Here is a 17,023-nt window from a genome sequence, read left to right on the forward strand (position 1 = left end):
ACTTAATTCTGATTTAATTTTGATTATTTCTTTCTGTCTACTGGATTGGGGTTTATCTTGCTGCTCTTTTTCAAGGAGGTTTAGATGTGTCATTAAATTGCTAGTTTCAGATCTCTCCAATTTGTTGATGTAGGAGCTCAGAGCTATAAACTTGGTTAGGCTAAATTTTAACTGAGTAAAGGAAAATATAATGTCAAGGCTAAATTGCATATTTCATAGGTACGGAGCCAGCTGAAAAAGCAAGCTGACCAAATGTAAGGCAATGACTTTAATCCCCTGAACCATCCTACACACACATATATACACACACATACATTCAGGAAGGTTTACCTCATCAGTGGCTCATTCCTGTAATCCCTTCTCCTCAAGATGCTGAGATTCAGAGGGCTGCAGTTTGAATCTAGTTGGGGCAGATAAGTCCTTGAGACTCTGTCTCCAAATAGCAAAATCCAAGCTATAAATGTGGTTTAACTTCAAATACCTTCAACTCTTTTTGTCAGAGGTAGAAAACAAATAAAAAGTTTTAAAATTTGGCAATTGTAAAACTAATTTAGGAGACAGAGGTAGGAGGTAGTTTGAGGGGAGTCAGAATAAAGGTAGTGAGACTCAAAACAACACTTTTTAAGCTGAACTATAGCTACAATATTAGTGCATATGCCTTGCAAGGGGACAAGACCTTGGGTATAATCCCCAGATCATGAAAGGATATCAGTGCTCTTGCACCAATTGCAAAATATTCAGGAATATGGAAACACATGGATATTTGAATGGGTAAAGAAATTGTAGTTTATACATAAAATGAAATATTATAATTTATAAAAGAAACTACCTATATGAAAACATGGATGATCCAGAGTAAATACAACATGATTAAACTTACATGAAATATCCTTCATAATCATACTCAGAGAAAGAGGCAGTGGTTGCTAGGAGCAAGAGGATGAAGATCATTATTAACTGCTATTCAGTGAGTATAAATTTATATGGAATAATAAATTCTAGCGATATGTTATAAAAACAATTTATAGCTAACAAAACTGCTCAATGAGTATAAATCTATATAAGAACAATACATTCTACAGATGTACTGTAAAACAATGTGTTTATAGCCAATAAAACACTGTTTCTTAATTTTTTAAGAAGTTAGGCTTCATTTTATGTATTCTCTCCACAACAAAGAAATAATAAAATAAGAACATATGAAAATTGTACCAGACACCTATCAATGAACACACTGATATATAAAGAGGTAGCAGAAAGCCCATGGCTATTTATGGCTAAACAAAGGACAATGACATACTTTTTAAAGAGGAAGTAATCTCCAAAAATAAATTTGGAAATCTGTGAGATGTTAAGAACAGAATATGTTGGCCTGATCTGTTTTTCTAGTACCTCTCAAGTTACATTATGCCCACCTAACGGACACATCAAGAACAATACTGAACAAAGAAGGTATTATTGTCACAGGGCTTCAAAAGCAAATGCTAGTTGGAAATACTCTCTTTATATATCTGGGCTTTACCTTAATATAAATCTACGCTTTGTAAATACATGTGAAGGACTATTTATGAAAGTACAAGGCATCTCATTATTGCCTAAAGGATCAAGTCTCCAACATATACACACACTCTGTACCAGTAGTAGTTACATATTAAGATTAATAATATGGTTTATATTGGTATTGTTTCTAATTTATTTTAAAATTGATTGTCCATGATTTGAATATGCTATACTTATAGCACATACAGTACTCCATAGCTGTTGTTAAACATAAATTACCTTCTGGAGTGTAAGAAACTTGGAAACAGTTATGTCATATACATTTTTCCCTGTTTTAGGTGTCATGAACTTATGCATTAAAATATGTACTGAACTGACGAATGAAAGATAGCTTGGTTCTAATTTTTTTCATGGAATTGTATGCTAAATATGGTGGGAATTAATACTAATGAGCTTTCTGGACTCGTTCTTTTGCATCAATGTATAAACCCTACATTACATTTATTTTAGCTTCTTTAACAGTAGTAAGGGCCTACTGACATATTACACACTTGTAAAAAAAAATAAGCAATACTCATTCAGCCACAATTTTCAAAGGGCTGAGAATAAATAAAGCTGTCAACATAATAGCATGGTAATAGCTTTCTCTTCTAGATAATATCTGTTCCAAGTCTCATAGTTTCTACAACAGGAATTGACAAACTAGTCCACATGCTGAATTCAGCCAGCTAGACATCTGCATACTCCATGACACAGAAATACAGTGTATACTTTTAATGGTTAAAATAAAAAGGAAAAAGAAAATTCAAATTATAACAATCATAATTCAATGATCATAATGTACTTTTATGGGAACACTGTCACACTCATTTACACACAAGAGGCTGCTTTCAAGCTGGAGTTAAATACTTCAACAGAAAGCAGCTGGCAAAGTTTTAACTATCCTATATTTTATCTTGATAGTCTGACTTACTATAATCCATATCAGTTGATAATGTAGTAAAGAGCTTCTTGATATTTTTTTTTCAAATTCCAACTACTGCTTGGACCACTACCAAATTCTTTTCAGCAAAAGAATGAAATTTTAACCAACCAGAAAACAGAAACACAGAAATCTTTTCAAATGAAAAGTTAGAGATTATTAAAATTATAATGCCACATTATGCTATAAAATAATTTACTGAATGTTCAGGCAATAACTATGTATCTGGGAGGAAGGGTATTTTGTTGTTGTTGCTGTTTGTTTTGGGTTTTCTGTGTGTGTGTGTGTGTGTGTGTGTGTGTGTGTGTGTGTGTGTGTGCGTGCACGCATGTGTGCTTGAATTAAAGGCCTGTTTGCTAACCCTGAGCTGTTTTGCTCAAGGCTAGTACTCTACCACTCCAGCTAAAGCTCCACTTATAGCTTTTTTGCTCATTAATCAGAAAAAAGAGTCTCACAGACTTTCCATCCCAGGGCTGACTGAACCATGATTCTCAAATCTCGGCCTACTGAGCAGCTAGGAGTACAGGTATGAGCCACCACAGATACCCAGCTAGGAGGGAATTTTTATAACTTCTAAGCAACTATGTATGCTTAATATTTTGCATTATCACAGATAAATAAGGTTTCATAAAGTTATTAAAAGTGTAAAATAATAATATTAACACTTATTGAACACCTATGTGTGAGGCAATGTTTCAAAACTTCACTATTTACTATTAATCCATAGTTATATGAACAAAGTATATTTACTTTTATCATTTTACAAAGGAAAGAACGAGATTCACAGAAATAAAAACTTAGCTGGAAAGCATATTAACAAATAAAATAGAGAACTGGAACTATTTTGACTCTGAAGGCATTTTTATAAAGGGTATGAAAGAAAATGTTCCAATAAAGGAACACATTTTACATGGGAGTGTATGAGAATTCATAAGTAGCTTTTATATTCAAACAATGGATGTTTTAGACTAGTTATTATGATTTAAAAATAAATTCTTTTCTTCATATCAATTAATTCATTAATCAAAGTGCTTTTTATCCCTATTAGTTTTAGAAAGAAATGACAGTTGATATTCTGGAAAAGACTGAATAAACATTAACATAAACTAAGAAAATGATGTTTCTTCTAAGGAAAACAAACTATTAACTGAAAAAAATCACACTTTTTTCTGTTATTTATATATTCCCAATTAATTCCTGTATTTGGCACTGGAAGCATAGGAATAATCAAAAACCAGGAAAAAAACTGGCTTACATTTTCCCATTACCAAGAAAATGTATTTATATAAATGTATTTATATAAAAGTACAGGGATTTTTCAAAAAATAACCTTGGCAAATGTCCATACCTTATTGCTTTTCAGTAACAGCTCACTTTGAAATTTAACCATATATATAATATATATTATATATATATAATCAGTCTACAAAACATGTTATATATCTATATCTATCTATATGTTTTTCTTTCTCTCTTGTCACTATTTGAGCTGCTTTTTAGGAACCTCCACTTCCTACTTCAAAGTTAATGATCCTAATAAAAGTTATGGAAGAGAGGCTGGGTGCTAGTGGCTCATACCTATAATCCTAACTACTCAGTAGGCTGTGATCTAAGGATCCGGTTTCAAAGCAAGACCAGGCAGAAAAGTCCCCATGAAACTTTTAATCTCCAATTAACCTTTCAAAAACTGGAAGTGGAGCTGTGGCTCAAAGTGAGAGTGCTAATCTTGAGCAAAAGAGCTCAGGGACAGCAACCAGGCCCTGAGTTCAAGCCCCATTACCAACAAAAAAAAGTTCTGGAAAAGATTATGTCTTTGGGCAATAAGATATATGTGGATGTAAAACTAATTATGGACTAGGAAATATTCCATGAATAGAAATATTCCATGAATCTATGGCTATACTGGCAATGGTTAATAAGAAAAATGATGTAAAAATTAATATATTCTCATCTTGAGGGTTGTTAATAGAGACATTCAAATCCCTAGGATGTAAAATTGATATTTGGCTACAGTTTTAATCAGGAGCTGTCAGACCATGTTCAAATTATACAGTTCATTACACCTTTGACCTGACAATGATATAAGTATATGATATAATTATAAATTAACATGCAACAGAATGCCTAGAATATTTTTAGTAAATAATATGCAATTCATAACATTTTAAGATAAAGGTCTTAAAGTAATTTTTATAATTTCCATTTAAAGTTGAAACCCTAAGAAATCATACAAAATCCTATATCATAAAGATAAAAATCATTTGGTAAAATTCTTTAGAATTCATCCAATACTGTATATAAGAGGGACATAGTTCAGGCCAGTCTGGCCTAAGGGAAAACTCTATCTCTAAAACAAACAACACAAAAAACCACTGGATGTGCAGTTCAAGTGATAGAGAGCCCAAATTGCAATTGTGAAGACCTGAGTTTAATCTTCAGTACCACAAAAAGAAATCATTTTTTGTTTTATTACGTCTTCTTGATGTAGTCCAATAATTATTTTTTTAAAGGACAAGCTTCTCCAAGTCAATGATGCCTTGGTACCCACAAACTAACTTTTAACAAAAGCTTGGGAAAACCTGAGATATATTTGTTTTATTCTTAAATGCTCTTTATTACTTTCCATCACTACATATGCAATCTTTAGCATAGCAATGATGACATAAGCACTGTTCTTAAAAATCTCAGGAGTCACCTTTCCAGGATGAAAGATATAGGGGAAAAAAGTAGGTATTATTGGACTAAAAATAAAACATTCCATAATTTTACTTCTCTTGATTATGCATAAAGTCTCAAAGAAAACCTTTGGGGAAATAACACTATAATATAGCAGAAGCAAAACTCAGTAATTCAGATGGTTCAACATGTTATAAAAGCAAATCAAAAAGCTTGAATTCAAGAAAGTATATATTTGATGTTACAGAGTATGTCATACTCAAATGTGTTACTGTTTTCTTGCATTCAGAGCTTTAGTGTAAAGTATAATACACTGTAAATGCCTCTTAAGCACACTTTAGTTTTACAGCATGGGGGAATTGAACTTGTATTCATGCTTATGAGGCAAAAGTTCTACCATTTGAGAAACATGCCATGTCCTTCTCATTTAGTTTTCTTTTCAGAGAGGGTACTCTAGTAACTTTGTTCAGGCTGGCCTCCTTTTATGATCATCTGTCCCATCCTCCTGAGTAACATCACAATGCTAAACTAGATAGTTGTGTGTGTGTGTGTGTGTGTGTGTGTGTGCTAGAATTGGGCTTAATCTTAGGGCCTTGGGCTCTCATTCAGCTTTTTCACTCATGCCTGGCGGTATCACACTACAGCCATACATCCAGTCCAGTATTTTGCTGGACTCATTAGATATTTCATAGCTTATGGCAATGGATAGAGCCCACATACACTTTACATCAATTTCTTCTATTAATCCTATCATATATTAGCAGGATAAATGCATTATAAGTAACTAACCAGTATTCATATATCATTCTAACATAAAGCCTCACTTTACTCAGAGTTCCTCATTTTGTTCTAGAAAAAGTCCCTTTGTACCATATTCCATATATTCATCACATCTTCTTAAGCTCCACTTCATCGAGGGAATTGTTTTTTGTTTTTTTGTTTTACATTTTAAAATTTTGATGACATTGTCAGTATTAGTATTATTGACCAAATATTTGATAGAATGCCTCCATATTTGAATTTGTCTTATGTTTATCTCATGAATAAACTGGAATGATGAGATTTGGAGAGACAAGAGACAAAAGTTCATTTCATCATATCATACCAAATACATATTCAACTTGATTACCTAGCTCAGATAGCATGTCCAGTGCCTACTTGACCATATCTATGTGTTCTTCCCTATCCCTTTTACATATATTCGTTCACTCTTAAAAGCCTGGTGTTGTGCCCAACTTTCTAAAAGGGAGCATTTCTACCTAAATGATTTGGAATACTTCTGCCCAAGAGATTTTGTTTTTTCACCCTACTTACGCAATCATTTATTTATATCAATTTGTACTTGTAGATGTGTATTTTATACCCTGGCTTACAATGTAATAATACTGTTTTCTAAATTGTACAAATATGAGCTATAAGGAGCTCTTTCAGTTGGTTCCTGTGTCCCTTTGACACATTCTCATCATTATTTTTAGCATTTCTTATTTTCAGAAAGTATAAAGTGGGCAATATTCATTTTCAAAAGATCATATTAAAGAACTTGTTTATTGACTATCCAGTGCTTTCCAAACCTCTCCTTTGTTTCATTTTCCCTTTTTCTTTATATAAACAAATAGAACACAAATACACATATGCATATATATCCACGAATATATAGCACAATGCTGTATATACATGTGATATATCAACTATTTCACTCATAAATTCATAAGGGAAATTCCAATACAGTTAACACTAAAGTAAAAATGTCTTTAGAAAGTAGGAAACAACACATACAAATTTAAAAAATAAACTTCAGGCTAAAATATTTCAGTGACTAAACACTTGTCCAATCCCCAACAAATCAATATAATTAACATATTTCTCTTGATGCCATGTGTTATATAATACAATATATTTTGTGTTCATTATATATATTTGCAAATTCAGAAATGAAATAATACTTTTAAATATCAGAGATAATAACAAGAGGTATTTACTTATAGTAGCTAAAGAAGTCAAAATATTACAAAATCAACTATCTTATTAGATATTAGAATATCTAATTTTAAGCATTATAATTGAAGGCATACTAACTTAAATATGTATGTGCAGACACCCACTGTTAGGAATGTAACATGTGGACCATAGTATTTCACTCTTACTAAAGAGGCTGTGAGTAAAATGAATTTAAAATGAACCATCTGGAAAAAGTTTCAGAATCACTGCTTACATTTTAAGTTATTTGTAAAAAGCTCCAGATTTATTAAAGTACTTTAATAGTTATTAACCAGCTGCTGTCATTTACTGTGCCTTATTACTGGAAGATCGAAGCCTCTGGGGTACACACAGATCAGTAATTATAAAAATATTAGTTGTGAAACAGAATTCTGAATGGAGTGGAAATGAAATAGCAGAAGTAAACTCACTAACCTAAAACAGTTCCCATTTGTTATCAAAACATATGTATGATTACAGTGTTCTTTTTAGCTGAGAGCATGAGGTTTCTTGGAGACATTGTTTGGCTACACATGAATTCAGAGAACACTGTAACACTATTTAACCCAAAATGAAAATTGCAGAGATAAAATTAATCTAGATTACAGCTTTCACTTATCTAACCAAAAACTCCTACCGTGCTCTAGAATCTTCTATATTGTCATCAGTCATCATCTCCAAATCTCCTAAGTGTTTCCCACAAGCTTCTTTGGACAAATCCTCTTCTGGAATTGCTTGAGGAATATCTTCATTTGCTTGGAGATGTTCTATAAGGTTTTGCTGGTGCCAATTTTGCTGGGCTCTTTGATGCACAGAAGCAGGTCCTGGAACTGGTGTCAGTATATTGGGGTGGACAGGACTGCTGCCTTTCTTCAGTTCGTTTCTATCCCCAGAGTGGGTTTTCAGCCTGCCCTGAACCGCGGTCCCTCTATGCTCATATCCTTCCTGTTGAGGGCAGCTTCCAGTGAGAGGCGAACCTTGAGAAGGATGACTAAACCATCTCCAGCGCAGCCTTAGGATCTGTTTCACATCAAACTCCTTCTTGCCGGACATGGTTACAGGAGGAAAGGAGAAAGACAAAAGCCTTCTCTAACAGCAAGGAAACGGAGCCTTTGTTATCTCTTGCTTCTCTCCTCTTACACAGAACTAACAAAAGCACAAGTGGAGAGAGAGAGAGAGAGAGAGAGAGAGAGAGAGTCTTTCATGCACTCGGTCCCCTCCCCCTCTGCCTCTGGCACCCTGTGAACACTTCTAGCCTTCCAGCTGAAGCAAAAAGCTGCTGCTAACAGTAGAGGTGGGAACCCATACTGACAGGATGATGAGGTCAGACCTTAAACAAATAAATCAGCTTAGCACAGGAAAGCAGCAAGCACAACACACTCCAACTGTTAGATTTGCATGATCACAGCTCGCTTGGTCTGGGCTTGTAAATATCAAACCCAGGATCTTCTATACTGATGGACAGTAGGTGAAACTTAGCCATCAAATCAAATCAAATCAATGTATTTAAACTCCCTTCCAGATCTCTTCCTCTTTCCCTTGTCAGATTCATTCCTCAGTAGCCCAATTTTGAAAATATGCCACTTTGTCCTAGGAGAATTGGTTACAGGGGAATTCATTATGATCTATTTTAGGACTCTCCTTGGGAGAAATTTTGAAAGCAGGTCAATAAGGAAAAACATCTTGTCCCCAGTCCACTTGTTTCAGACTTGTAGTTATTATATCCAAACCACATTTAAAAATGTGAATGTCTTTATCCCATCTACTTGAAAACCTAAGCAACTGCAAAAACCTAGAAAAATATTGGCTGTCCATGACCATAATTGTATACACATCCATCCATACAGACAGACAGACACACACACACACACACAAACGCACACACACACACACACACATGCAGGATAAAAATAATATCTTAAGCTCACAAATAAAAAGAGGGTAGTGCTTTTTTAAGTTAGTTAAAGAGATGTATTCTCTTAGTGTTTCAACATAAAATAGTCTGGTGTGGATCCATGCTATTATAAACACTTTTTATCGCACTCTTTCCTTTCACAGGAAAAGTTAATAGCTTATTTTCTTTGTTCAGAAGTCCTTATGAAAGGATGTAGCAGGGCATGTTTTGAATTAACTGAAAATTACCACACTGTTCAAATGTGTACCCAAAGAGCTTTCATGCCTAAATGAGATTCATTACTTTGTGTTGAAGAAAATATTTCTACAACAGATCAGTTTATGTCAGGAACAAGTTTTGAAATTGAGTTTCAACTATATCTATCTCTTTTGTCACACAAGCCAGAACTTATTGTAGGTATCCTGTAGGAAGAATACTGAGGTTTTGTTTGGGGTTTAGTTCTTGCTTAAAGTTAATGAGTGAGATATGTGGTCCTGTACAAGTCACTTTACATTTTTGGTGGAATTGATTATTAAATTTAGGGTTTGCTCTTGCTGGGCAAACATTTGAACCTCAATCCCAGACCTTTTTGCTTTAGTTAATTTTGGATAGGGTCTGATGTTATTGACTAGGGCTGGTTTAAGATCAAATTCCTCCCACGCACATCACTCCAGTAGAAGGGATTACAAGAGCATGCAATCATACTCACCTTTTTTGTTGTGATGAGGGCTTTTGGCAAGAAAAATAGGTAAGGAGCCAAGGAAACTGTATTATGTTTAATAAATATAAAAAGGGCCAGTCTGGGAAGTTGGAACCCAGAAGCAACGAACACAATGGTTAAGCTTCCCACTATTTAAATGCTAAGTTATAAGGTCTGGATGACTCAAGTAAGAGTTCTTTTCTGAAATTGCCTTCTCTTTGAAATGCTAAAAACTTGGCTACTCAACCACTGAATAGAGATAGTTGGAAGAGAGGCTTATGTGAGAAATGGAAACCATAAAAATCACCTATTGTAACTGTGTTTTGCATAGGCCCAAGGACACCCCCACATTTAAAAAAACAAGTAACACCCATTTTGGCCTACCCAGAACAATTGCCTTATGTAATTTCCCAGGGACTCTGGAGCCTGAGACCCAAGGATCCCAGTTTAAAGCTAGCTGAACAAAAACCCATGAGGCTTTTATCTCCAATTAATCACCAAAAAAAAAAGCCAGAGACCTTGTTTGGAGGTTCTAGCAGGGGAGCACAACTACTCATATACCCTTGACTGGGATGGTCAGGGATGGTCGTCCTCTTCGACGGAGAGTGCAGCTTCAGGAGGGATGCACATGGAGTGATGAGGGAGGTAGGGCTAAAGACTTAAAGAGAGATTTCTGTGAAGAGGAAAGAAGAATGGCCAATAGACATATGAAGAAATGCTCAACTTCTCTAGCTATAAAAGAAATGCAAACAAAAACAACATTGAGACTCTACCTCACCCTAGATTAGAATGGCTATAATCAAGAAACCTAATAACAACAACAGGTGCTGTAGGGGATGTGGCCAAAAGGAAACCCTACTGCATTGTTGGTGGGAGTATAAACTTGTCCAACCAGTCTGGAAAGCAGTATGGAGGTTCCTCAAAAGACTCCATAGAGCTCCTTTATGACCCAGAAATCCCACTTTTGGGCATTTTTGCAAACTCAAATCACAAACTAGGCCAGTCTATAGCTACCAGTACAGCTATATTTGTTGCAGCCTTATTTACCATAGCTAAAATATGGAACCAACTCATATGCCCCTCAGTGGATAAATGGATCAAGAAAATGTGGTATATATGTACAATGGAATTCTATGCCTCCAAAGGAAAGAATAGCATTGCCCCATTTGTTAGGAAATGGAAAGACTTGGAAAAAATGACAGTAAGTGAAGTAACCCCAAGACAAGGACATAAGTGTTTTTTTTTTCTTTCTTGCTAGTGTTTTTAATGTATTTATACTGCACTATGTGATTCTTTTGTTTCTTTTGTATGTTCTTTCCCCATGCTATAACCCTTGTTTTCACTGGATTTGATGTCAGTGTCCTGCATCTTGTATATACATTTTTGTAATTTGGGTAGGGGAAAGGATATTGTGGAACACTTAAATGGGGATACAGGCTGACGCATTGTGATGACAAGATGTACAGGACACTATGTTGAAAATGAACTTTACAATGTCAGGGTGAGGTAGGTGGGAAGAGTTGGGGAGGTAGGGAGGGAAGTGATGGTATGGGGAAAACAAAGGAGGAGGTAACAATGCTCACTACTAAATGTACTCATTACCCTATTCACGTAACTGTAACCCCTCTGTACAACTTTATATATATATAGCCAGAGTAGAGATATGGCTCCAGCATTAGAGTGCTGGCCTTGAGCAAAAAAACTCAGGGACAATACGCAGGTCCCAAAATCAAGCCCCAGGAATTGCATAGAAAATCAATAAATAAAAGGAAAGAATAAAACGAATAAAAACAGCAAATAACAACTGCCACATTGAATCTTTAACACCCATTTCCTGCACTGGAAGCTAAAAATGTTTCACTTTTTTCTCCCTACTTTAACCTTGCTATACTAAAATTAAGCATGCTAAAACTTACACCTAGTAGAACTCTCCTCTTTTGGTACATCCTAAAGTTCTGTTTATTGTTCCATGTCATGGACTAGTGGGTCTGTGTGGAAATTGGACTCTAATGGGAAGCTTTCCACCATTCTTATCACTCTCTGGTGACAATCTCACAACTCTTTTGCAGAGATGGTATGCCTCTGGAGTAGCTGAGACTGTAGTCATGCACCAATACATCAACCTCACTTTACTTATATCTAAGGATTTTTTAATTTTTGCCCAAAGATTTTTTTATTGAGATTAAGTAACTACATATGTTTCACAGTTCTGTGGTATAGTTATACTTAGCTAAAGTCACAAACACATTTTAACCCTCACAATGATAATCATCATTCTAATCTAAAAAGCTTATGAAATCTATGAACATCAGATCCGGTGATATGTACATTTCTGTCCTTTTGCTTAGTGTCAGCTGTCCCCACTTTCTCTCTCATTCCCTCCCTCCCATCACCACCCTTGAGTCAATGTCCAGTGCAGCTGATGGGCCCCTCTGCTGTACTTTTTCACCTGCTTTCCACTGATTCTGTGTCCTCCTCTCAGCTTCCCTTAGATGTGCACATGTATATGCCATACCTGAGGCATATCATCTCAAAATGATAAAACAGATTAAAAAGAGGTACTTTGTTTCTTAATGTTTAGGGTTCTTTTCAGTCTGGGTACTACAATTGGTACTTTTCTACCACGTCTGACCACTTTTGGTCTTACTGTATATGGATATCTTCTCTCAGGGTATGTTTTTGTATATAGTAGGAAGACCGAGCAGATACTTAGCTTTCTACCCACAACAACATGGAATGGATTTCAAAAGAACTTAGAGAATATAATAAACTCTTCTGTTATTTGGTAGGCATTTTGACCTCCAGTATTCTGAATCTATATGCATACTAAACTTATATTGCTAATTCCATTGCCAAATCTAAATTAAGTCATTATAGTCATCATTATATTAAGAACTTGTGAAAGACAGGTTACCAAAACTGTAAGGGGTCAATGGAAAGGGAAAAAAAGCATAAAAGAAATCCTCAGATAGCATCAATAAGATATGACTGATTGAACATAAATTCTCATATGAAGATAGGAGCCAAATAATTATCTGATAAAGCTTGGATCACAGACTTTGATGAGAAAGTTGGGAATAGAAAAGTAGGAACAGATCATGGAATGGGAGAGTAGAGACTGAAATAATGAGTTCAATTTGAAGTAAATTGAGTTTGCTATCTCAATAAAATACTAACATGAGTATGTTCAACCATTTTTAAAAATCTGGACCTAAATCTCAATACAGTATCAAGTGTAGATGTAAAGATTTGTGAATTTTCAACAGAGAGTTGCCAACAGATATATAAAAAGGTTCATTATCTCTAATTATGGGAAGATAAATTAAGATCACAATAAGATATCACTTTATACCTCATCTGCTATCATAAATACAAAAATTAACAAATGTTGATAAAGTTATGGGTTTGAAAGAAAATATTACAGAAAACAGTATGGAGTTTCCTTGATAAGCTGAAAATAAGCTGAGTGCTGGTAGCTCATTCTTGTAATAGTAATAGTAGCTGTTAAGTAGCCTGAAGTCTGAAGATTGCCATTGCAAGCCAGGCACATCAGGAAAGTCCATGAGACACTTATCTCCAATTAACTAGCAAAAAGCTGAAAGTGGATCTGTGACTTAAGTGATAGAGCACTAGCCTTCAGCAAAATAGTTCAGGGACAATGCCCAGCCCTAAGTTCAAGTCCTAGTACAAGCACTCATACACACAAAGAAAGAACAAACAACTGAAAATAGAAAATTAACAGTCTCACTACATACAAAATGGTATTGAAATCATTAAATTGAAGGGACATCTGCACACCCATGGTCATCTCAGCACTATTTAAAATAGCTAAGATATAGAAAGCACCTATGTGTTTATCCGTTGATGGATATATTAACAACAGGGCTTATATACAAAATGGGATGGCATTATATACATATATATTCTGAGATTTGTGAAAACATGAATGAATCTAGAGAATATGTGGAATAAATCACATATCATAAAGAGACAAATACAGGATATGCTCTCTTATATGTGGAATCTAATACAACTGAACTCATATAACACAAGAATCATTCCCATAACCTGAACTAGGAAGTCATCTTGAAAAGAAGAGACCTTGGTCAAAGGCTACAAGGTTTTAGTAAGATAAGAACTAATTCTGATGTCCTATTATACACTATAGTTAATAATAATGCATTGCATATTTCAAAATGCAAAAAGAAAAGATTTTTACTAGGTTCTTACCACAAATAAATAATGTTGGAAGTCATTTATGTGTAATTTAGCCTGTTTGGTCACACATATATCAAAATAACATGCTGTACTCCTTAAAATGAATGTAATTGTCAGTTTTATAAAATAAATTTTAAAGGTTATAAGTTGAACAACTTGCACAGAGATGATTTTCAGCAGAAGATATGAGGAAAATTAAGATACAGAGAACAAAGGGATACTTTTAATGAGTAACCCTAAGTTCCACAAAAAAACAATTAAAGAAAAACGGAACTAAGAAAACAAGAAAGCTAGAATTGTTATAAAAACATCTAAATAAACCAAATGCTAGTAGCTCATGCCTGTAATGCTAACTTTTCAGGAGCCTGATATCTGAGGATTGAAGTTCAAAGCCAGCCCTAACAGGAAAGCTCAGGATATTCTTATTTCCAGTTAATCACCAAAAGCAAGCCAGAAGAGGAACTGTGGCTCAAGTGGTAGAGCACTAGCCTCAAGCTGAAAAAGCACCCAGGACTTGAGTTCAAGCTCAGTACCAGCAAAAACAAAACAAAAATCTAGATAAAGCAGACATAATAATTCAAAATAGCTTACACAATATAATTTATAAAATATAATTTCAACATAATTATAAATTAATTACCATATAGAATACTGAAAGTTTCTATTTAGAAATATTATTCTAAGCTGTGTTCTATTAAGAACACAGAGATTTTAAGTGTAATTTTTTTACTATCTGCTGAGATGTCACAGGGTTTCATTTGAACAATTACAAGTAGAACATTTTATAAATCATTCTCTTGGTAATTATGTACTACAATCCTGAGGTGCATGCTGAGGAAATCCACAAGCTGAACATTATGTAGTTGACCTTTCTGTCTTGGAGATAGGAACTGGAATAACACATGAAACCAATGAAACAAATGTCAGTGCTTACCTGAAGCTTTCCACAACTGGAAATCTCAACTAATATTAAGACTGAGTTAATAATAATTTGTAATTATTTCTTTTTGTCAGTACTGAGACTTGAACTTGTGGTCTGAGTGCTCTCCCTTACCTTTTTGCTTAAGGTTGGTGATCTTCTATTTTAGACATTTCCATTTTTGTTTTTTAGTGGTTAACCTGAGACTTTTCTGGCCCAGATGACTTTAAACTATGATTCTCAGATCTCAGGCTTTTGAGTAGCTAGGATTACAACAGTGAGCTGTAATCATTTACAATTTTATTTCTTCTAAATCTGATTAACTGCCTGCTTGGTCATGAAGAAAAAATGAGCTCAATAAAATATTTTTAGTTTATAGTTGAGATATTCTAAGTAAAGTTCCATTTGAAAAGAACAGCTTAAGCCTATGAAGGCTTCTGTCTTTACGACCCTTTCTGGAATAAATAATGGCATATACTGCAACTTTCTCAGTTATATAAAGTAGTATCCTTGACCTGATCTTATTCTCAGTTACTCTACTGACTTCTTGGTTGAGAAAATACTAAAATCTGCCTTGTACTTTACCTTTTCTTGTTATAAAAAAAAATTAAAATGGACGTTTCAAGATGGTGATGCTCTCACAGGTAATCTTACTACCTGTCTGACCAAATAGAGATGTAGGATCACAGGACACCCTTTACCTCAAGAGACCCACTCCAATCAAATTCTAAATATCTAAAGACTTTTCCTACTACAGAAGGAATATCCCAACAGCCAAACAAAGAAAGAGAAAAAGTGAAACAGTCAGCGGTCCCCCACTGAGCACCAGAACCACAGCTTCAGCACCACACTGCGAGGCTTTCTGAAGATTTTAAGCAGAGTAGCATCCAAACACCGAAGAAAGTACTCAACACCAGACCTTCAGAAACCAAGGAGAGAAAGCAGTGAAAATTCCGGAGTTGGTGAGCAGACCCCAGTACCAATCTGCCCAAGGGGGGTGGGCCAGGGCACTGAGGAGGTGCACAGCACAGACCCAGCAAAGGCCACCATTGGAACAGCTAGGAATTAGCACCAACAAGTAAGTGCCCCAAAGTTGCAACTCAAGCCAACATCAGGTCCCATGCAGGCACACCAATGGGATCCCAGTGGACCCCGCCACTGCCACACCTGGCCTCCAGGGCACCACAGCCACAACCAATCTGACCACCACATTGACTCGGTGTGCTGCCTGCCGGGACCCCCATGCTCCCTGCCACCACTAGATGATGAACCTGGGCTCCCACAGCCACTGCAGCATCACTGCAGGCTCCGCACACCCTGCACAAGCCCAGCCCCACGCCTTCACAGCCTCTGCCAGCACAGTCCAGAAATGCTATGGATGCCACCAGCCACAGAAATGGAAAGACTTGGAAAAAATTATATTAAATGAAGTAAGCCAGGTCCAAAGAAACATAGGTCCCATGGTTTCCCTTACTTGAAATAACTAGTATATGTCTGAGATAAGCTGAAAAGGTCAGATAAGATGATGTTAAGCGAAATGAACCCCAAGGTGGGGACACAAGTGGGTTTTTTCTTCCTTGCTATTGTTTCTAACATATATATAAGGTACTCTGTGATTTTTTTTTGTTGCATTGTATGTTCCTCCCCCACGGTAAAACCCTGTTTTCACTGTATTTGATGTTGGTATAATTTAGGGAGGGGAAGGGAAAAAAAAACAAATTGTTTAAATGGGGATACAGATTGACCCACTGCATCAATGAGATGTACTTTACAATTTGCAGGGGGGGGGGGACAGTAGAGGGAAAACAAAGGAGGAGGAAACAATCCTGGATAAACAAAAATGTACTCATTACCTTCCTCATCTAACTGTAACCCCTCTGTACAGCATTTTCACAATAAAAAACTTAATTTAAAAAAGAAAGAGCTGGGTGCTGGTGGCTCACACCTGTAATCCTAGCTACTCAGGAGGCTGAGATCTGAGTAGCCAGCCCGGGCAGGAAAGTCCATGAGACTCTTATTTCCAATAAACCAGTAGAAAAGCAGAAGTGTCACTATGGCTCAAGTGGTAGAGCACTCTCCTTGAGCTGAAGAACAGAGGGACAGCGCCCAAGCCAAGAGTTCACACCCCACGACTGACCAAAAAAAAAAAAAAAGAAA

General features: G+C 35.6%; 1 protein-coding gene across 2 annotated transcripts in view; it reads right to left on the reverse strand.

Annotated features, from left to right (window-relative positions):
- Klhl4 (kelch-like family member 4) overlaps positions 1–8,188 on the reverse strand; it is a 59,937-nt gene extending 51,749 nt beyond the window's left edge. For both annotated transcript variants that reach the window (XM_013024986.1, XM_013024987.1), the window contains exon 1: positions 7,773–8,188. In XM_013024986.1, the coding sequence (XP_012880440.1) occupies positions 7,773–8,188 (416 nt within the window). The remainder of the gene's footprint in view (positions 1–7,772) is intronic.
- Between the last annotated feature and the right edge of the window lie 8,835 nt (positions 8,189–17,023).

Source organism: Dipodomys ordii, unplaced genomic scaffold (genome assembly GCF_000151885.1).
Source record: "Dipodomys ordii isolate 6190 unplaced genomic scaffold, Dord_2.0 Scaffold80, whole genome shotgun sequence".
NCBI classification, from domain to species: Eukaryota; Metazoa; Chordata; class Mammalia; order Rodentia; family Heteromyidae; genus Dipodomys; species Dipodomys ordii.